The sequence below is a fragment of the Medicago truncatula genome, chromosome 7 (genome assembly GCF_003473485.1).
Source record: "Medicago truncatula cultivar Jemalong A17 chromosome 7, MtrunA17r5.0-ANR, whole genome shotgun sequence".
Lineage (NCBI taxonomy): Eukaryota > Viridiplantae > Streptophyta > Magnoliopsida > Fabales > Fabaceae > Medicago > Medicago truncatula.
The window spans coordinates 8,596,028-8,619,102 of NC_053048.1; the positions used below are offsets into that span (position 1 = coordinate 8,596,028).

Genomic DNA, 23,075 nt, shown 5'->3' on the forward strand with positions numbered 1-23,075 from the left:
ACAAAAGTGACAAAATCAAAGTGATTGGAACAAGGCCGTCCCTGAGAATTCGGAGGCTCGGCTCTGGGAATGAAAAGAGGTCAGTGATAAAATCAAAGCGTATTTTTTTTAAAAGAGCAATGTTCTATTTATATTTTTTAAAAGATAAATACAAGGTGCCGTATATATGCGGTACACCCAGAGATGAAAATGACTACCGTATACATGAGGAACCCCCACCTAACACCAAAATCAAGAGGAACTAATTCTAATAATCCTAAAAGGCTAAAACAAGAGGACAAAATATTATAACAAGAGGAACCCCCACAAAACAATATTATAATGAGATGACGAAATTACATAAAAAACACAGATGAAAAATCAGATCTATGTGAATACCACTAATTTAACAGAGATTAAAAAACAACAGAAATATAAATGGGTGATTCATACCCCAAAAAATTGACTCAAAACCACTTATCTCCTATGAAAATATAAGAGAAAAGTTAGAGAGAAATTGAAGTTCTCTCTAAAAATATCCAAATAGACCACTTTTGAGAGAAAAATGTATCTATTACTGCCAACACTAACTAATCAAAAACATCATGAGGAATTTCATCAGTAGACAAGAAACTAAAAATATATGCATCCACAATATTCCCTTTGTGATGAAAAACCTTTCTGAACAATCCCTCCCTATGGAAGCCAACTTTTTCCAACACCCTTTGTGAAGCCATGTTGTCTACAAGAATATTAGCCTGCAACCTTTGCAAGTCAGGAAACTCTTGGAACACTCGAGACAAAAGAATCTTAAGTGCTTTTGTGGCTATACCTTGGCCCCAATAATTGAATCCAATAGCAAAACCTAAATCTGCTTTAAACTTTGCATAAGAAATTGGAAGAACAAAAACAATTCCAATAGAGTGATCATCAAGACATATTGATTGTTGGAATGGGTAAATACAATCTTTCTTTATGAAATTCAAAGCTTGTTCCCTTGATTTACATAACTTCAATCGTGTATATTGCATGACTCTTTCATCACTTGCCCACAATAACACATCGTCAGCATCACTTTCTTTGAATGGCCGGAGAGTGATCCTTGACTCATGATCTATTGCCATGACCACAATATGTTAATATGGCTAAGATATTTTGGTATTTATACACCAAAAGTGTGTGGTTAGACTTAGAATGATTGATCTATGTGGGTCTATGTGAGAAATCTCTCTTGTTTCTTTTTGAAAAATATATTTCTGATTCTTGCAATTTGTGTATATATGGACAAAATATAGTATGCAGAGAATATTTTTTGGATAAGATTTGGCTATCATCATATAGCAAAAGTTAGAGGTTTTTTTTTTAATAAACAAAAGTTAGTGGGTTAGTAGTTAGCCATGTAACATCTATTACTATACATAGTGCGGTGGTAAAGCATGAAAGCATCAAATTATTGCAACGCATCCACACCTTATAGCTATGCTCAAATTCATCTTGCATTGGACAACTTCCATCAAGAAATCAAAGTTTGTTCTTCATGATGATAGCTTTCTTTAGAGATCGTGACCAAGAATGGTAAATTCTTCCATCAAAAAAAGGGTTAACCAACGAAGCAGTTGGATTTTCACTTGGATAAACATAAAATGGAATTGAAGTAGGATCAATTGGAAACTGAATAACAAGAATATGCACCAGTTATGGTTGATTACACACCATTGTTGTAGATTGAAGAACGGATCAGAGATTGAGGCTCATGATGCCATAACAAATTAAACAAATAGAAGTGTGAGAATAGATTGAGAAAAAATATTTGAACGATGAGCGATAATATTTTGATTTCTCATCTAAGTGATATGTGGCATCATATATGTATTTAAAGGGGTTATTTTTTAGATTATGCTTATTTGAACAACGCACATGAGAAGTTGACCATTAATAAGGATTAACGCAAAATACACGATACTAAATAAAGGAAAAACAATCAATTATTCAAATTAAATTATATAGACAATCAATTAATTGAAAGTATTGATTTTAAGCTAAAATAAGATAATCACTTATTTGATAAAACACTTAACTTGTTAAAACTTATTTTAAGCCAAATTAAATTAAAAACAAGTAAATGTAAAACAATACACAATTGATCAATTGGGTCATTAATATGATGAATTCTTAGAACCCTTTTCAACGTTGACGATTCTTATCAAAGAATCAACACTAGATGTTTCTTTAAAATCAATCAAAATTAGGTTTTTCAAAATCAATTTTCAAAACCCACAATTGAATCGATTCACAAACATGGAAATATAAAGAGATAAGGGATAGATAGATGAACACGAAATTTATAGTGGTTCCCCCACACCTTGTTTGTTAGTGGAGTTTTTGTTCATTATTGAACGAGGATTGTTTGTGAGAAACTTCACACCTGTATTGCTTCTTAAGTATTGAGAATTCAACACTAGAATCCCAATATTCCAACAATTCTTGGTGTTGCCCTTGAACCTTGGCTGTCAAGATTCAAAACCTTGTACAACTAATCCAATGGGCCTAATCAATCCCTGAGTCTCCTCAATCTTCACATGATGTCGTTCCCAAAATCCTATCGGGGCTCCTTCTAGAGAACTCAACCTTTGATCTTCCGTGATTATTGACAAACCGTCAATTGATCTTGAGATGTTGGATGAAGAAAACCCCCCAATAACCCAAATTATAGGTGAAATATCCTCAGTTGGTAGGGATATTGCATTTTATATGCAGGAGCTGGGGTTCGAACCCCGGACACTCTACTTCTCCACAATTAAATTGTGTGAGCTCTAGCCACTAGGCTTCTTGACAAAAAAAAAAAAGTAGAAGAAGAGAGTTTGAGAGTAGTGATTGTGAAAAATTAATGTTTTGAGAAGTGGTGAGGTGTTTCACTTGTATAGGTGAAACGATTCACTCCTAAAAGTGAAATGACTCGCTGTTTTTTTCTCTTTAGATATTGAAATGATTCACTTAGCCGAGTGAAACAACTCACTTTACAAAAAACATCAAAAATCACATTTTTCTTAAAGAATGTGAAAAGATTCATTCAATTCTGGGAAACATTTTACCTTTTATAAATCACCAAAAAAAATTACATTTTTCGAAAAGCGAATGAAATGATTCACTTAGATAAAAACATGCACATTTCAAAAACCAACACCAAGTGTATAAATGTAAGGATTAAAATAATTCAACCTAGATTAGATTGTGAAGACAAAATTATGAGAGCAAGATAGGTATACCAATTCTATGTATAAGTTTTGGCATAAATTCAAAACCATCTATCAAAATAAGCAAAGCACTTAACAAAATTCACTCCTAAATAGACAACTTTTCTATAATCATTGTTCGCAACAAGCAAGAACAACTCAGTTTCAATAAGTCTAGGCTTGTTAACCTTGATCCATCAACTTTGCAAGAGTCATCCAAGCCAATTTATCCATAATTGATTTTTGGGCTAATAGGTCTTTACCCCCTGTAATATAGGGCATTTTTGGTTTTGCATCCTGTAAAAAAAAAAAAATTAGATTCCGTCTTTGTAAAATGAAGATTCTTCACGATTGTCCCCTAAGCCCATGGACTTACGTGGCTTTTTCTTTTTATTTTTCATTTTTATTTTTGCTTACCACGCGTAAAAAATAGTTTACACGTCATTTATATTTAAAAAAATTAAAAAAAAACGAAAATATTTTTTAAAAAAAATCTGAAAATTAATATTCAAAATTTGAAAAAATTAAAATTATTTTTTTAAATTAAAAAAATCGAAAAAAAACTTTTTTTTTTCAAAAATTAAAAAACATTCAGATTCTTTTAGAAATAAAAAAGTATTTTAATTTTTTCTAAAAAAAATTCTGGAAAATATTAAATTTTTAAAAATCTGGATATAAATGTTTTTAAATTCCAATTATATAATCTGAAAAAAAAAATTCTATTTTATTTAAATTTTTAAAATCTTAACTTCAGATTTTTATTAAAAATTTCAAATGTAGAAAAAATTCAGATTTTTTTATAAAATCTTGAAATATTGTTCCAGAATTTAAATCAAAATCAAAATCTTAATTTCCGTTTTTTTTCAAAATAATTTAATATTGAAAATAGTATATATTTATCTGAAGAAAAAAAATTTAAAAAGAAAAATTCTGGAAAAAAAAAATTTGAAAAAGGTTGTTTAGACTTTTTATTCCATAATTTTTATATTGAAAAGAAATTTGAACTTTTTTAATTTCAAATATATTTTCTAGTTTCTTTATTTTGAAAATTAAGTTCCAGATTTTTTTATTTTTTGAGAAAAAAAATCTGAACTTTTTATTTTGAATTTATTTTTTTTCAATTTTTTAAAATTTTTGAAAATTAATTTTCAGATTTTTTTAATTATATTTTATTTTTTTGGGTTTTTTTTTTAATTAAATATGATGTGTTAAATGAATTATACATGTGGCCAATGAAAAATAAAAAAGAAATATTTGCTGAGTCATAGGGGTCAGGGGCAATCCTGAAGAATCACTATTTTACAAGGACGGAATCTAAAAAAAAAAAAAAATTACAGGGGGCAAAACCAAAAGTACCTTATATTACAGGGGAGTAAAACTCTATTAACCCTTGACTTTTTTGTCAAAACCCACCGGTAGGTCGCAAAAAGTCTCACGGGAAGCTTTATTCAACGGTAGCACAAGGAAGTATTTATCTTTTAACAATGGCAGAGAGTTAGAGTTAACTTCAAAGAAATTCTTGTCTTGCCTTAAAGACAAACCTATGTGGGCGGCAAGAGCCAGTCTCTGCCCGCTGCACACATAACAGATGAAAAACAAAGGAATATCAAAACGCATCATCTCCATAAACACGGAGGTGCACTTTTCTCAACTATGCTCTGCCCAAAGTCATAAGTTGTTATCAAGCTTGTCTCCTTCTGAAGCTTCTTATGTCATAAAGACAATAAGGGCTTGGGGCAATTGTTTCGGAATGGGCCTCAACCCACATCACAAATCCAATGCATGACTACACATTAACCGATAATCCACGTCATTCAAGAAAACATAGAAGATTTCATGCGTGCCTCACTGCACAGAAGCGCATCTCATCCAACCTGCACCACTCATATGATCTCAAACAATCTCCTGCATATCTCGTCGCCGCATTACATAGTTAGTTACAGTTGTGCTATGCTATATAAGTGTGGCTCCACGCCACACTTGAGGTACGATGACATTTTCACCACTTTTCGCACACTTTCCTTCCTCATTTCATTAACTTGAGCATCTTAATGCTAACTCTATCAAAATCTCTAGCCACTTTAATAATTTAAATTAGAAAGTCTTAAATTTATAAGACACTGCCAAAAAAAGGCCAAATTACTCTATTATATCGCTAAGTAGCTATGAGATTACTCAACAACTCATAAGTGTGAAGACAAACTCGCTAGAATTGAAAAGAAAATCGAATGATCTCTCTCATTTATAAAGAGGTGCAATTTATTTTAAAACTTAAAACTGATATTCCTATAACACCAAATACAACTAAAATACTAACTAAACAACAGAGGGAATTTCATCTGTCCAAAGAAAGCTAAAAATATAAAAATCCACAAAGTTTCCTTTAAAATAAAAAACCTTTCTGAGCATACCCTCTTTATGGAACCCTACCTTTTCCAACACCCTCTGAGAAGCTATGTTCTGTAGAACAGTATAAGCTTGCAACCTTCTCAAATCTGGGAACTCATGGAACACTTTTGACAGAAGAATCTTCACTGCATTAGTGGCAATCCCTTGACCCCAATAGTTGAATCCAATAGCATAACCCATATCTGCTTTATATTTCTCATCATTAGCATGAGGAAGAATCCAAACCATTCCAATGGAGTGGTCATCAAGACATATTGATTGGCGGATTGGGTAAATGCATTCATTTTTTATGAAATCCAAAGCTTCTTTCTTTGAATTACAAGTTTCCAATCGAGTATCCTCAATTACTCTTTCATCTCCTAGCCATAATAACACATCATCTATGTCACTTTCCTTGAATGCTCGAATAGTGATCCTTGATGGATTTATTATTGCCATATATAAACCAAACCACTTTTGTTTTTGCAAAAGCGATGCTTTAAGAATGTAATCTATGCAATAAATCCAAAAATTATAAGAGGAAATTTTGATAAGATTGGGTTTGGCTAAGGTATAAGAAAAGTGAGTGGTTAATATATTGTACGATGTGTGCAGTAGTAAATAGTAAAAGGCGGGTCCAGTGTTTTGTTTTGTGTGTATATGAAATTTGCTGTATACACATTTAGTTTACATATAAATTACTGAAATGCACTCTCGCCGGTTAACTACCGCGGAAATTAACCGGCGGCAGTTAACTGTCGAAATTTAATTTCGGCAATTAACTACCAAAATTTATTTTTTATTTAGTTACTGATGATATGCAAATTTCTCCAAAAGCAAATGATCGATTTTTTTATAAGTTTCAATAAAATTGAGTAATGACGTAACAAATGACCGTTTATTTCTTTAAAAATGTTACCTTTTGAAGGATATTTTTTTTAAGGATTCTTTTTTTTTTTGACCAACAGAAACTTATATTCTTTCGTTCATAATAGTAGTCGTAATACAAGATGGAATCCAATCAAAAACGTGGCGACTAGCATACAATTTTGACTCCCTAGCTAATGTATGGGCAACAAAATTTGCTTGTCTCCTAGCAAAACTTATCTTAAAGTTTGGGAAATGAGTTAAAAGTGATCTACACGTTGACATAATGTTGCCAAATTCAGACTGGTTTTTGGTTCCATCAACTATGCCATCCACCAGTAGCTTACAATCTAGCCCAATAAGCACATTTGAAAGACCCAATTCACCAAGCCATAAAATAGCCTCTTTCAAACCCAACGCCTCAGCTTCTAAAGGACGTGGAGTACACTCAAACCATCTTGAAAGTGCTTTAATAAAACGGCCTTGAGAGTTTCGTATACACATACCAACACCGAAGCATTTCTGATCACTAAACAGTGCTGCGTCGACATTGCACTTGACATATCCTTGATCCGGTGGCTGCCAGCTGATGTTTTGTTGCTGTTCCTGCTGCTGTTCACTGTTTTTTTGGCATTTACGAGCATTCTGCCACTGAAAAATACCTTCGCGCGCTAGCTGTACAGCCATACGAACATTCTGTACCTCGCCTTCCCACACTTTATCATTACGGCGGCGCCATATGCACCATAACACCGCTGCTATGTCCCTGCACAAATGATTTTGCAGCCTGCAAAAAACAGTAAATAAATGTGCAGCCAGTCCCGTGGCGGCATCGATACCTGCTGCTATTACATCCCATAGCCCAGCTTCAATCCATACTTGTTTCGCTGCTACACATCCGATGAAAACGTGCCAATCATTCTCATAATTGGTCTCACAATGGGGGCAGCAATCCGAACAAGGGACCCCCTATCTTGAAGTCTCATTCGCGTAGGAAGAACACCCCTAAGCACCCTCCATAAGAAAACTTTGATCCTTTGAGGTATATGAAGATTCCACATTCTCATCCAATCACCCGACACTCTATCCACAACCTGAGAGGGAAACATGCCATTATTCAACCACTCTACTCCTGCATTAAATAATTCCACTCCACACAAACGCCAAAACCTCTTATAAAACGCCGGATTTAACCCATCTGGACCCGGTGATTTATCTGAATGCATAGAAAACAAAGCTTTTTTAAACTCAGAAATTTGGAATGGAGCTAAAAGTGTACCATTATCCTCATCTGTCAATGTTGGATGCATATACTCCATATCAGCTGCCAAAGTATTCTGATTGTTTGCAAACAAGTGTGTGAAATAGGAGCTAGCAACCCCACATAACTCTTGCTGACCCGTGACCTTAACTCCATCATCCCTCTTCAATTTTGTGACTAAGTTGCGTCTTCTTTTTGAGCTGGCTGTAGCGTGAAAGAATTTCGACTTTGTATCACCATCCTTCAGCCAAATCACCTTAGCTCTTTGCTTCCAAAACGCTTCTTCTTGTGCCAAAAGGATCCCCATTCGATTCCTAACCTCCTCATAACGAACAACTTGTGATGCTTGCACACTTCCCCGAAGTCTCTCCAGCTCCTCCCAACATTCCTCTATTTCAACTCGATATGTTGTTTAATTAGAAACTTAGGATTTGAATCATATGCAGTCATGTATCATGCAGTTGTTGATCTCGGTCGTTTGTATTCGTCTGCAAGTGCTGAACAAGCGACAACTGTGAGCAAACTTGGTCTACAACTCGTCAAGATTCAGCCAGCAAGGAAATGAAGAACTTGCACTCCATTCTCGATTTCAACTTTCCTCGCGACCCTCTCAATATCACCCGCCTGTTTAATCGCGTTCTCCAACTTGGAGGCCTTATCCAGAAGATCCTTACTAAGATGTATGATCTTGGCCTCATAAACAACAATACAGATGAGCAACTTCTTCTCGGAAGTACTGAATTCCCGGTCTGTTGTCAATAAAGAACAACTCAAAGAAACCAACTTCAAAATATGAGGAACGCATGAAGCGATTGCTGACCGACGAGACGAAGTCCCTAGACTAGCAATAGAATGACCATTGGACTCATCAATTGCTTCCCCGAGGGAATGGGTTGGAGGAGCCGAAAGAGAGAAAAACATATTATTATTATGATTATTTTAAAAAAATTCCTTACGATATATATATATATATACACACACATATAACAAACGCTCTTAACATGGATTGTTGTGAGTTTGTTCACATATTCATCATTTTTGTTTTTAGCGAATTTGGATTTGTATTGTATGAATGTACTCTATCAATTTGAATGAATGAATATCGTTTATTTTGTCAGAAAAAAAAAACTCTTCATTGATTGCCAAAACCTAAATATTATTTTTTTAACAAGAAACACCCCTATTTTTATATTACATTTATACCATTATTATTATATAATAGCAATTTAAAAGTTAACTACCATCTAATAATATGGCTAACCTTCCTTCAAAATAAAATAAAATAAACTATATGGCTAACCTTTTTTTTTACACTGCCTGCTAACTAACTATTATGGTCAAGGCCCATTTTGATTAACCTTATTTTCAACTTATGAAAATTAACTTATGCAAATAAATAAACTTTTATATTAATTCATAAGTTTTCACTAATAAATATTATATTTTTATAAGTTAATTTTTTATAAACTACCTTAACAAGCTTATAAATAATAAATAAATTTTTTTTTTTTTACATAAGCTCAAAACAAATTCAATTCAAACAGCCCCAAACCTTTTTTCTCAATGAACTTAGCCTTCGTAAAAAAATTCTACTAAAATTTAACTCTAACTACACCATAATTATAAAGAATTCGAAAACTAACTCCCTACTTTAGTTGAATTTTTTTTTTTGTTACGGCTATCAAGTGTAGTCTTGATATTTTAAAACATAAAAAAATGAATTAATTAAAAGAACAACATGTTAAAATATAACAATAGTAAAAAAATTGTATGTCCCATCAACTTAGCTCATTTGGTAGAGACAATTTATAATATATGCAGGAGATGAGGTTCAAACCCTGAACATTCTATTTCTCCACATTTAAAAATGTGTGTGTTGTGGCCACTAGGCTAATTGATAAAAAAAAAAAAAACAATAAAAAAAAAGTGGATCACCTAAGAATAAAAAGATGAAAATTGATTGTCTGACATCAGATTTTTCCTAATAACATATGAAAATGTCTTAAATACCCCCAGCGGTAGTTAACTACCGTTGGCAAAACCGAAGAAAGTTAACTATCGTTGAGACCAACGGTAGTTAACTGTTGTTCACACCAATAAAACAAACAGTGTTGTCATAAATGCAATTTCTAGCCATTTTTTGCCTGTTTTTTACCTGTAATTTCAAACAACAATTCCTCATGAAATCAAAACGATACAACAACATCCAACAATCACAAACAACAACATTTCATAATTTATCAATGATTTGGTAACATTACACATATACCACAATTAAGATTACATAATTGTTTCAAATTCGTCAAATTTACCACAATATGCAACACATTACACTAAAAGTACATACATTTATAATAAATGTGAAACTCATTACACTAAATTCATAAAAGATTAGTTACTCATTGGCCACAAAAAATGGACGTTACATTATATATCTCCAAAAATACGTCGATGCATATCGACAAAAAAAAAGGATGAACACCCACAAAAAAGAGTCATATTTCACCAAATGAAATTAAATCATCTAAATGTTCCACAAGATCTTCGAATTCTTCATTTTCTTTAACCGGAGAGTCACACAAAATCGGATTGTGTTAGTTTGAATCTTTTTTGGGTGATAACGGTCTCTCTCCTCTTTCAAGATTCATGAGTGTTCGGAAACGATCGTGTTGATCCAAAATTCATCCTCCCATGTTGCCGCCTCTTCGCTCATGTGTATACTCCACTCCGTAGATGATGGAGGTAGTGAGCAATCATCTTTCAACAAGAGAAGAACAAAATGATTTTGGATTAAACCAATGCACATGATATGACTTTTCGGATTAACTGGAGGCCTACCTCTGATTGGGAAAAAAGTCTTTGAGATTTCAATATCAAGGCTAGTTATCTCTACCACCGGCCTATTGTAACAAGTTCCAACAATATGACCCATATCCGGCAATGTTAACCATTTATTAGGAGGTGCAAAACCACTACCATTTTTGGGAGGATGCAATCTGAAGGTGAGAAAAACACAAGAAGGGGGTTGAATTGTGTTGCCTTTTTCTTGTTTTTCTCCTAACTGAAAATGCAGATCAGAAGCAGATAGAGTTCTATTTCTGAAGAGATGTTCAGAACTAATTGCAGCAGATAAAAACAGAGAGAGAGAGAGAGAAGAAAGACACAAGCAATTTATACAGGTTCCTTCCACAAACCGGAAGTCAGTCTTGTCCCCCTTGCACTTCCAAGGAGAGTTCACTATGTAATATCTGATTACACAAATGTTCACTACTAAACTTAGTAAGAGACTTCATATGCTCCTGAACACAATCAAGAGACTTATATTGCTCAAGCACAACTGCAAGAGACTTCTGAATTCAAACAGAATTACAAAGAAAATTGTTTGAAGTTGAACACTTGATATACAATCAGTGGTGTTCACAATACAAATCAGATACAGACTCTAAAGGCTCTAGAATTCCTAAGATATGAGCTTTGATAATAAATTCTAAGTGAACTTTGAAGTGGAGAACAATTTCAACAGAGTTTTGGCTTAGCTAATGCTTCGTATTGTTCTTATGAAACTCTGAGTCTTCACTCCTTTATATAGAGGTGCGAAAGAGATGTTGAATTGCCAGCACATTCAAAATAGAGTCGTTTGAAGCTTTTGATAAATCACCAATGATCCTTTGCCTGATATGATTATTGTCCTATGAAGGATCAATTTCAAATGTGTTCCCAATGTGAAGAAACATTATTGCATGCAGAGTTGTTTTTCTTGTCTTGTAGCAGAGACAAAAACAGAGTAGTGGAGATAGTGGTTGTACACTTCGTACAGACGTATTATGTCAACGCTCTTTGAAGAATAAGCATCAAGTGTCTTTCAATCCTTTCAAAATAGTTGTTGCTATACTTTTCCAGTCTTCTGCAATCTTAGACGAGTTTGAAACTTTTATACAACTTTTTAAGCTTTGAGTTGCATCTCCTGATGAACTGCAGCTTCTGGTGATTCACAGCTTTTGATGAACTTGCTTCTAATGAACTTGCTTCTGATGACGTCATCACTTCAGGAGCACTTTGTCTTTAGGAGCACTTCAAACTTCAGGAGCAGTTTTATTCAGACGCTTTAAGCTTCCCTTTTTGTTGATGTATTTGCTATTTATTTGTTCTTCCAAGACCAATTTAAGATGTCAAATATTTGTCTATACTCCTGTACACTTGAACAAATATTAGCATATCCAATTGACAATTTTTTAATACTTTGTTATCATCAAAACTCTTAATGTTATTATTGCTAAACACATTTTGTTCCAACACAATCCATTCAAGATGTAGTTATAACGGTCCTCATCTGCATATATCCGCATGTATTCGTTCCTACGCTCTCGGCACCATAACATGACTTTCTTCCATCAAACCCAAGGACTCGGTTATAGCCCTAAACCCACAATTCTCATTGCCTTTAACCTCCACAATTTTCTCAATATATGGTCTCATGAATTTTGGCATGTAATACATAGGACTCGATGGATCATAAATTCTTGGAACCAAGATAAGCTTTGGAGCCGGAATTGGCGTTGGAATCGACGAACGTGGAGAAATGCCAAGGCGAACACCTTTTCTTTTAGGTTGTGAAGATTTTTTTGGTGGTGAAGATTGACTTTACGGAAATTGAGAATCAATAATCTCCCACGAATATAAGATCTTATGTGTCGATGCCACTTTTGGTGTAGATTTGATTTTTTTTTTCTTTGTTCCTTTGGTTGGTACCTTTCTTGGAGGTGATGACAACATTATGGTATCCGGAATCGCTAACAACCGTAAACCCTCTTTGATTTCTAGTTTCATTTGGTATGGAACTCTTTGGAGACGTTCTTGAATACCACTCCACTCTTTCGCGACCGAAAACAATTCTTCATTACTTTCTTCTTCACCCATATATAACTTATGCCAATGCAGGTATATCTCATCCAATCGAATAGGCTTGTTGTGACGGATTTTCATAGCAATGAAGCATGCACAAGGTAGGCCATAGACGTCCTTTGAACACAACCAAACCGCAAGTTTTCTTGTCCATGCACAAGGTTTTCCTAGCACACTCTTCTTTCACAAAAATATTGTTCATGGCTTGTCTAGACATGTGATAAGTGCTAGAAAGTTGTATTTTAAGTGATATATTTTAGGCACTTTTGTTACTTGTTTTGCAAGTTATTGAGGGAAAAGCCGAGAAATAAGTGATTATTGCCCTTTTACGCTTTATCTATCTTACTTCACCCATTTGTGCAGGATTCGAACTCAAGACATCAAGCAAAGAGAAGAAAATGGAGAAGAGTACAAAAAGGTAGAAAAATGAGATCACTCGCCTCCAACTCGCCATGGCAAGCATCAAAGGCGAGCAATTCCAGAAAGCATCAAAGATCCTTCGCCTCCAACTCGCCATGGCAAGCATCAAAGGCGAGCAATTCCAGTAAGCATCAAAGATCTTTCGCCACCAACTCGCAATGGCGAGTGGAAGGCGAGAACACTAGCCATGGCGAGTGGAATGACTCGCGAGGCGAGTAGGGCGGTTTAGCCTCTCACAGCTGACGTGGCACAAACCCAATGGCGAAGGAACCTCAACTCGCCATGGCGAATGAATGAGCTCGCGAGGCGAGTTGATGCAGAGTCAGAATTGTATAAATAGCCCACTCAACCATTTCATTGATATATAGTTTTTTACTTAGTTTTTCTCTGAGTTTTTCACTTGGAATATTTCTAGAGAGAGAGATAGGGCTTGTTCTTCATAGGGTGAGAGTGATAGAGAGTGGATTCTTCATTCTTTGTTGAGAAATCACAAGTTGTAAATGAATCTTTCTCCTTCAATTCATTCTTGCAAGGCTTCCATGACAATGAGTAGCTAAATCTCCTTTGTTGGGATTAGAGGTACTTGATCTTAGCTTAACATGTAATCTTTTGATCTATAAATATATGGTTCTAGCATTTGATTTGATATTGATGTTATTCTTGCACTTTAATCTTTATCTTTGATTTAATTGTGATTGAGAAATACTTTTGAATCTAGGTTTAGAATAATCATCTATCAAAACATAGGTTCTAGACATGGAATCGATGTTTTGATAATCACTTTGTGTATCCAAACCTAAAGCTTTCTTAGCATTCAATAGATCGAGAAATCATCGATTGGACGATAAGATCGACTCTTGAATCATTCAATAGTTTGAGACATCGACGATTGAATGATACAATTGATTTCACAATATTGTTTGGACACGAATAGTGTTGTCGAGGGATACGTGATAATATCAAAGAAAAGCTAGAATCCATGTATGATCATTAGGTTACGTGCGACGCTTGATCAAGGAACTCTAATCCTAACAAGTTTCACGCCCTATTAATCTCAATTTTATCGTTTGCAAATGAGTTACTAAAACAAACAACCAATTATCTTTTCAACTTGGAATGGTATTTGGTGTCGAACGGTCCGCGATATCGCACTAGTCCCTGAGGAGACGATATAAATACTTACAATTGTTTGATGAAAAAAAAATACTACATCAAAATGTCAAAGGGGTCCGTAGCTTTCTTGGTCATGCCGGGTTTTACCGGAGATTTATCAAAGATTTCTCAAAGATAGCAAAGCCATTGAGCAATTTGCTCAACAAAGATAAGTCTTTTCTTTTTGATAATGATTGTTTGAATGCATTTGAAACTTTGAAGGAGCGGTTGACCTCCGCACCAATAATCACAGCTCCAAATTGGAATTTAAACTTTGAATTAATGTGTGATGCTAGTGATTATGCTGTTGGTGCCGTACTAGGTCAACGAAAGAACAAAGTTTTCCATGCTATACATTATGCGAGTAAAGTTTTAAATGAGGCACAAATTAATTATGCTACCACCGAGAAAGAGTTACTCGCAATTGTATATGCATTGGAAAAGTTTCGTTCATACCTCGTAGGTTCAAAAATTGTTGTGTACACTGACCATGCAGCTATCAAGTATCTTCTCACTAAGTCCGACTCAAAACCAAGGCTCATCCGATGGATGTTGCTACTACAAGAGTTTGACTTAGAGATAAAAGATAAAAAAGGAACAGAGAATCTTGTAGCTGATCATCTTTCAAGGCTCATGAACGAAGAGGTAACAAAGAATGAACCGGAAGTTCTCGAAGAATTCCCGGATGAAAAGTTGCTAGCTATTAAAGAAAGACCATGGTTTGCCGACATGGCAAACTATAAAGCAACCGAATTCATTCCTGAAGATTACACTTGGCAACAACGCAAGAGGTTCCTCCATGAAGCGAATCACTATGTATGGGACGAACCATACTTGTTTAAAATTGGAGCAGATAACCTCTTGCGTAGGTGTGTTGATAAGGAAGAAGCAAAGAAAATATTGTGGCAATGCCACAATTCTCCTTATGGAGGACACTTCAATGGGGAAAGGACCGCCACAAAAGTGCTTCAATCCGGTTTCTATTGGCCGACACTTTTCAAAGATGCCTACACTCATTGCAAGTTTTGCGATGAATGTCAAAGAACCGGATCAATATCAAAGCGAAATGAGATGCCCTTACAAAGTATTCTTGAAGTGGAGGTATTTGATTGTTGGGGTATTGATTTTGTTGGCCCGTTCCCATCATCATACTCAAATGAATACATCTTGGTAGCTGTAGACTATGTCTCCAAGTGGGTGGAAGCCGTCGCATCGCCAAAAGCCGACAGCAAGACGGTGGTAAAGTTCCTTAAAAAGAATATCTTCACCCGATTTGGAACACCAAGAGTTTTAATAAGTGATGGAGGGTCCCATTTCTGCAACACACAGCTTGCTAAGGCATTAGACCACTATGGTGTGAAACACAAGGTAGCATCGCCATACCATCCTCAAACCAACGGCCAAGCCGAGGTTTCAAACCGAGAAGTGAAAAGAATTCTTGAAAAAACAGTTTCAACATCTCGGAAAGATTGGTCGACGAAGCTTGATGAAGCCTTGTGGGCTTATAGGACAGCATACAAGTCTCCTATAGGTCTCACACCATTTCAAATGGTCTATGGAAAAGCATGTCATTTACCGGTAGAGCTCGAACACAAAGCTTTTTGGGCACTCAAATTTCTGAACTTCGATCAAGAGAAAGCCGGTGAAAGACGGAAAATTCAAATGCATCAACTTGAGGAAATGAGGAACCAAGCCTATGAATCCTCAAGATTGTATAAAGAAAAAATCAAGAAATACCATGACAAAAGGATTATGCAGAGAAACTTTATGCCTGGACAGATGGTGCTGCTGTTCAATTCAAGATTACGACTCTTTCCGGGCAAGTTAAAGTCTAAATGGTCCGGACCTTTCATGGTTAAAGAAGTAAAACCATATGGTGCAGTAGAGCTTGAAGATCCAGTTACCAAAGCTAGCTGGACTGTGAATGGGCAGAGACTCAAGCCCTATTTTGGAGGTGAGATTGATCGGCTTACGTCGACAATTTCACTTGACAATCCGTGAACTTAATGAAAAAGGCGTCAAGCTAATGACGATAAACTAGCGCTTGTTGGGAGGCACCCCAATTTTGTAAGTATATTTACAGTTTTAATGCATATTAGGTGTAGGAGTCATGTGCATACCAAAATCAATCAAAAATCAGAAGCCAAAAGAAAGCAAAGTCTGAACTGTCATTACTCGCGAGGCGAGAACAACTAGTCGCCATGGCGAGTAAACTGTCCTTTGACTGCGTTGACTACCAATTCACTCGCCATTGCGAGTAAATCCGCTCGCGAGGCGCGCAATAGCAGTTCTGACAGTTACGGTTTTCAAAGCCACTAACTCCCTCATTTACTTCACTTAACCACCCATTACCAACTTTCCTTTATCATTTTCGTTTTTCTTTCTCTCTCATCAAACCATTCACAAAAATATTTTTTTTTCAAAGACAAACATTAACCCTAAGCATCAACACTACCCTTTTTCAATTCATCAAGTCAATCCAAGTCAAGCTTATTGCATAATCTTCTCTGCACTTGCATTTCACTTGACTCAGGTTCGTAATTCAATTATTCACTGTTTTTGAAGCTTTATTGTATGAACCCTAGGGTAGAAGATTTTGCTGTGTACTAAATCTGTAAAAATGGCACCCACATGACTGAGATGAAACAAAATCATGCATGAATTCGTAATGTCCTTCATTCATATTCACATTTTTTGATAACCCTTTTGTAAAAAGTTCAATAAAATGGGTTTTTGTGGAACAAATTCGATTTTTCACCAAATGCATGATTTAGTTCATCTTACTGTCATCATCAGGGTCGCAATGGTCATAATTAGGGTTAGGAATCACAAAACTGGAACAACTTTTGAAAAAGGGTCGTTTTTGCCATTTTCTGGGCAACTCGCCATGGCGAGATTCATCACTCGCCATGGCGAGTATTCATCTGGAAATCCAGAATTTTTTCTCAACTCGCCATGGCGAGTTCAATTGCTCGCGAGGCGAGTTGCATCAGAACCTGAATTTTTTTTTTTTGTGAAACAAGCCTCTGACACTCCAATTGCTCTTTATTGTTTCCATACTGATGTTTAATTATCTATTCTGTTGTGTATGGTATTTCCTGGTTGTGTTTGCAGGTATGGCTCCTAAGAAACCCGTGAATACCGGCAAAAGGAAGAAAGGTGAAACATCCACATCTCAACCCCCACCTAGAAACCAACCATTTGACCGAGAGAGATTTAAATCTCGTTACCACCAAGACAGATACAGGGAGTTGCTTAAACAGAGCATGTGGCCCGAGAAAGTGTTCAACATAAACCCTCAAGGACCCTACCAAGACCTCTTGAAGCTTTTAACTGACCAAGGGTGGGGAAGACTGCTCCAACCTATCACCGCAATCAATGCTGAGCTCGTGCGTGAATTTTACGCCAATGCTCTTCCTGAAAACCTCACCGATCCATTTGTATATGAAACCTTTGTGAGAGGTCGCACCATCCGCTTCGATCGCGAAGCTATTAACATCTATCTCGGTAACAGCTTTCCACTAAGTGATGAGGATGAGATGGATGAATTCCATGACAACCAAAATCGAGGCACCTTTAACATTGAGCCAATGAGAGAAACAATCAAAAGGGCTATCTTACTAGAGGGTGAAACTTATGACGTGAGTAATGCTGGAAGACATCACAGAGCACAATATAAACTCATGAACAAAACTTGCAAATTCATCCTAAAGTTTATCCTTCACAATGTCAGACCTAACAGCCACTTGTCCGATTGCACTGTGGATGTATGCCCACTCATATACTACATTCTCAAGGGCTTCAAGGTTGACATAGCCCGCACATTAGCATGGGAGTTAAGGCTGGTCACCCTTCAAGGAAAAAGTGAGCCAAAAACCCGCCTAGCTTTTCCTGGACTCATCATGGGCTTGATTAAAGATTCACGAATGAAGTTGCCCATCGCTGTACATGAGGAACTCCGGAACCCCGTTGATGATGACTTCATCAGACGTTACATCATGAGTGACCCAAAGCCGGAAAAAGGAAAACAAACCTCATCTTCTCAGGCACATCATCCACAATCAGGGTCCGAACCATTTCAGATGCCAACCACAACTGCCTTTGACTTTGCCAGCTACACTCAATGGCAATACCAGTGCCATACCCATACTTGGAATATGCTGGAAGCTACAAACCGTGCTAATACTTATCTTCAGCAGTCTCAGTATTTAGTGCAGCAGCAAGCAGGGTACCCTCCGGAGGTGATGTCACAATTCATGACACCAGAGGCTTTTCAGGCTCATGTTTCTTGGCCTGAGGGCAGGCCAGATCCTTACGGAGGGGGTGGCTCATCGTTCGGGACGCTTTCTGACGATATATTGATGGGAGATTCTGACAGAGACGATCCAGACAGAGTCCCAAGTGCAACTGGTGGTTCAGATGATGATGACATGCAGGGTTGAGGAGGAAGAGAAGAGACGTGAAAGCTCACCTTTATTGAGTGACATTTTATAAGCTTTCAGTCGATTCTTTCCTTCTCTTTCATTTCCTTTATTTTGCTTTCGATTCCAACTATTTTGACAAATATTTGCTTCTGTTGTTTTATCTTGGCACTTATGACTCATAATTTTGTTTAACTACTACTTTGTTCACTTATTATGGGATATTATGTTTAAACAATTGCTTTAATTAGTATTGTGATGTTCACATTGTTCAAAGTTGTATTGTGTTGTTTTATATTAGCACTTTTGGTTTATATCAAGTACTTTGTTTTTGAAAATTGTGGAAGTTTCTCTAGTTTATCACTCTTGCTTATTGAAAAGAAAATGCTCAAAGCTTCAAATTTCTAAGCGCTTGAAAGATAGCCAAAATTTGAGCAAAAATTCTCAGATGATTGATAATGATAGAGAGTTTGTGATAAAGCGCAAAGCCAAGGTACAAGTTTCCAGTTTTTCTAGGTTTTACTTGAATAGGAAATGAGTACTTTGCACAAATTTCAGTTCATCTAGTTCTCCGCGATAATGTGTTTGTTTGTGAACCACTTAGTACTAGCCAAAAAGTGAGGAAACCTCAAATATTTGTACTATATGCAAGGAGACCGGCATTCATTGTTTTAACTCGGTTATTTTATGTTAAATCCAATATTTGTTTTAAATTGTGTAAAGACATGGAAAGGATCAAGGCATATTTTGTTTAATGAGAAAAACATACTTGACCACAAATAGCCTACCTTGTGAGAAGAGCGAGTATTTGCTAACCCACTTGAGCCAAATGAATCAAGGTCCTCAATCATGAACTGTCAATTCATAAGCACAATGCTTGATGAATTCGCCCTAAATTTTTCAAAATCCAGTTCATTTTTGTTGCACTATCGGACCTTGATATGTTTTAATTGTTGAACCCTAAACCTTCATCGTTATTTGTCCCTTTTTGCCATAGATTAAGGGAACATTCAAATAGGGTATGTTTTCATTCAAGTTGGGGAGAAAAAGGTAGATGTCATCATTTGTCAAGTAAATTGGTGTAATCAGAAATTTTGATCAAGACAACATTATTTGTATATAAAAAAAAAAAAAAGAAAAAGAAAAATATGTACATGATAAAAATGAGAAAAGAAGACCAAGAAAAAGGAAGAAAAATCCAAAAATAGAATAAGTTGTCAAGATCAAGGAGTATCATGTTTAAACACCAAGGGTTTGTTTAGGGAATTTTAGTAAATTTGTCTTTTGAATGTAAATAGAAGGAATGTTCCCTTATGCTTGGCCATTTGAATTCAATTGCCCCACAAATGTCAATTCTTTTGTAGCCTAGCCAAGTTACAACCCTCAAAGACCTTTTGATCCATGTTTTTATGCTTTTTGAAATGATAATTGGATGGACATATAACTTGATTTGGATGTTAACTTGATTGCCGGATGTGTGTTCATAACCCTCACTCATTTGATTTCAATTGCATATCCACTTGCAAAGAAGTGTGTTAGGTGTGGTTCGTGAATAAATATTTTATTGACTTGAACTATTTGACATGAACTTTGTGCATAGGACTCATTTCATATTTGTGGTAGAATTCCAGATTAGTTGGAAACTCAGACTTGCCCGCCCATTCACTTTGAATCATTCATCTGAAAATGTTTTCAAACCTTTTGTACTTGTGTCTTGTCATATTAACTTGTTTGATTTTCAATCTTTTGTTTGAGGACAAACAAAGAGTTAAGTTGGGGAGAGTTTGATAAGTGCTAGAAAGTTGTATTTTAAGTGATATATTTTAGGCACTTTTGTTACTTGTTTTGCAAGTTATTGAGGGAAAAGCCGAGAAATAAGTGATTATTGCCCTTTTACGCTTTATCTATCTTACTTCACCCATTTGTGCAGGATTCGAACTCAAGACATCAAGCAAAGAGAAGAAAATGGAGAAGAGTACAGAAAGGTAGAAAAATGAGATCACTCGCCTCCAACTCGCCATGGCAAGCATCAAAGGCGAGCAATTCCAGAAAGCATCAAAGATCCTTCGCCTCCAACTCGCCATGGCAAGCATCAAAGGCGAGCAATTCCAGTAAGCATCAAAGATCTTTCGCCACCAACTCGCAATGGCGAGTGGAAGGCGAGAACACTCGCCATGGCGAGTGGAATGACTCGCGAGGCGAGTAGGGCGGTTTAGCCTCTCACAGCTGACGTGGCACAAACCCAATGGCGAAGGAACCTCAACTCGCCATGGCGAATGAATGAGCTCGCGAGGCGAGTTGATGCAGAGTCAGAATTGTATAAATAGCCCACTCAACCATTTCATTGATATATAGTTTTTTACTTAGTTTTTCTCTGAGTTTTTCACTTGGAATATTTCTAGAGAGAGAGGTAGGGCTTGTTCTTCATAGGGTGAGAGTGATAGAGAGTGGATTCTTCATTCTTTGTTGAGAAATCACAAGTTGTAAATGAATCTTTCTCCTTCAATTCATTCTTGCAAGGCTTCCATGACAATGAGTAGCTAAATCTCCTTTGTTGGGATTAGAGGTACTTGATCTTAGCTTAACATGTAATCTTTTGATCTATAAATATATGGTTCTAGCATTTGATTTGATATTGATGTTATTCTTGCACTTTAATCTTTATCTTTGATTTAATTGTGATTGAGAAATACTTTTGAATCTAGGTTTAGAATAATCATCTATCAAAACATAGGTTCTAGACATGGAATCGATGTTTTGATAATCACTTTGTGTATCCAAACCTAAAGCTTTCTTAGCATTCAATAGATCGAGAAATCATCGATTGGACGATAAGATCGACTCTTGAATCATTCAATAGTTTGAGACATCGACGATTGAATGATACAATTGATTTCACAATATTGTTTGGACACGAATAGTGTTGTCGAGGGATACGTGATAATATCAAAGAAAAGCTAGAATCCATGTATGATCATTAGGTTACGTGCGACGCTTGATCAAGGAACTCTAATCCTAACAAGTTTCACGCCCTATTAATCTCAATTTTATCGTTTGCAAATGAGTTACTAAAACAAACAACCAATTATCTTTTCAACTTGGAATGGTATTTGGTGTCGAACGGTCCGCGATATCGCACTAGTCCCTGAGGAGACGATATAAATACTTACAATTGTTTGATGAAAAAAAAATACTACATCAACATGTTACCCCCCACTCCCCAACCTAGAGTACAAAATGACATCTTTGTATCTATGTTCCAAGACCGTAAATATTCCTTCACTCTGCCATGAGCTCCTTCAACTCTGTTTGTGGTCCTGCACCAAAGATGTAACACAAGTTTTGTCCCTCCCCTCCCTATTTTGTCCTTCACATTGTCCAAAATGGTAGGTTGAACATAGTGAAGAAACCTTGGATAATTCTTACAAGCATCTTGCAATTCCATTAGATTACTTGCATATAACTCTTGAGTAGGAGATTCAACCAATTTTTCCCATTCATGAAATATGGTATCAACTATCTCAATATGTTTCACCTCGTCGACAAGCTTCTTTTCCCCATCCACTATGACAACCTTTTGTTTCAGTTTATAATCGGTGATGATTTTTGCTCTAACATTTTTTCCAACATGGAAATAACAAAGTATTTCACTATTGTAAGGGAGAACAGTTGCTACACCATTCATCAAAGTCGTGTCCATGGCAGTCACTACCACCTTAGGCATATCAATATTTGGTTTAAGAAGTTTAAGCAACATTTGTAAAGCCCAAGTAAAGTTATCATCCTTCTCCGACGTCATAAATGCCTAACCAAACCGAATATGTCATATTAGTTGAGGTGACTCTAACTATTTCAAACAATGGCATCATGTACAAGTTGGTTTTGTACGTGGAATGCATTATCAAAACAGTCGGAAAATTATTAAACAACTTTACCAATGTTGGATGAGTCCAAAATATGTCTTGAATAATTTGACTTTCACATTTTTCTCTTATGAAATAAACATATTTATTCTCTTCCAACTTTGAGATTAGAAACTACATCTCCGTCAAGTCACCCCTTTTTGTCTTTTTGAATTTATGACGTACATTATAGACTTGCTTGATATTTGTCATGGACTCTTGTCTTTTCTTCTTCAAATTTGTCAAAATATTTTTTGGTTTCACCGAACTATTGCTCAAGTCATGTACAATCTTCTTGTCGTCCTCCATTAATCTTCCCGCAAGAAGGTGCCCTGCAAAATACGCCACCATCTCATGGTTGTGAACACCATTAAGAATAGCCAATTTTCAAGCATTGTCTTCCCTGACGACATATCCATGCACCTTGAACAAACACCCAAATTTTCTTGATCCCGTTGCTTCATGCTTCACTTTTTCTTCGGTACTTTGTGCTCGTCACTCCTTTCACAAATCAACTCTAACATAGGATTTCTAATTGCACAAGATCTTT

The 23,075-nt window shown here is 35.9% G+C and overlaps 2 protein-coding genes across 2 annotated transcripts; both read right to left on the reverse strand.

The window, feature by feature from the left end:
• Positions 1 to 285: 285 nt before the first annotated feature.
• On the reverse strand, positions 286 to 1,232 carry LOC25497720 (uncharacterized N-acetyltransferase p20). The gene has a single exon (XM_013592429.3). It carries the CDS (start codon positions 1,101 to 1,103, stop codon positions 570 to 572), a length of 534 nt encoding a protein of 177 aa, XP_013447883.1. The 5' UTR covers positions 1,104 to 1,232; the 3' UTR covers positions 286 to 569.
• A 3,340-nt stretch (positions 1,233 to 4,572) lies between these two features.
• Positions 4,573 to 6,184, reverse strand: LOC11438861 (putative [ribosomal protein S5]-alanine N-acetyltransferase). Its single transcript, XM_003621853.3, has one exon. The coding sequence runs from the start codon at positions 6,057 to 6,059 to the stop codon at positions 5,529 to 5,531; it is 531 nt and encodes a 176-aa protein (XP_003621901.1). The 5' UTR covers positions 6,060 to 6,184; the 3' UTR covers positions 4,573 to 5,528.
• Positions 6,185 to 23,075: the final 16,891 nt, after the last annotated feature.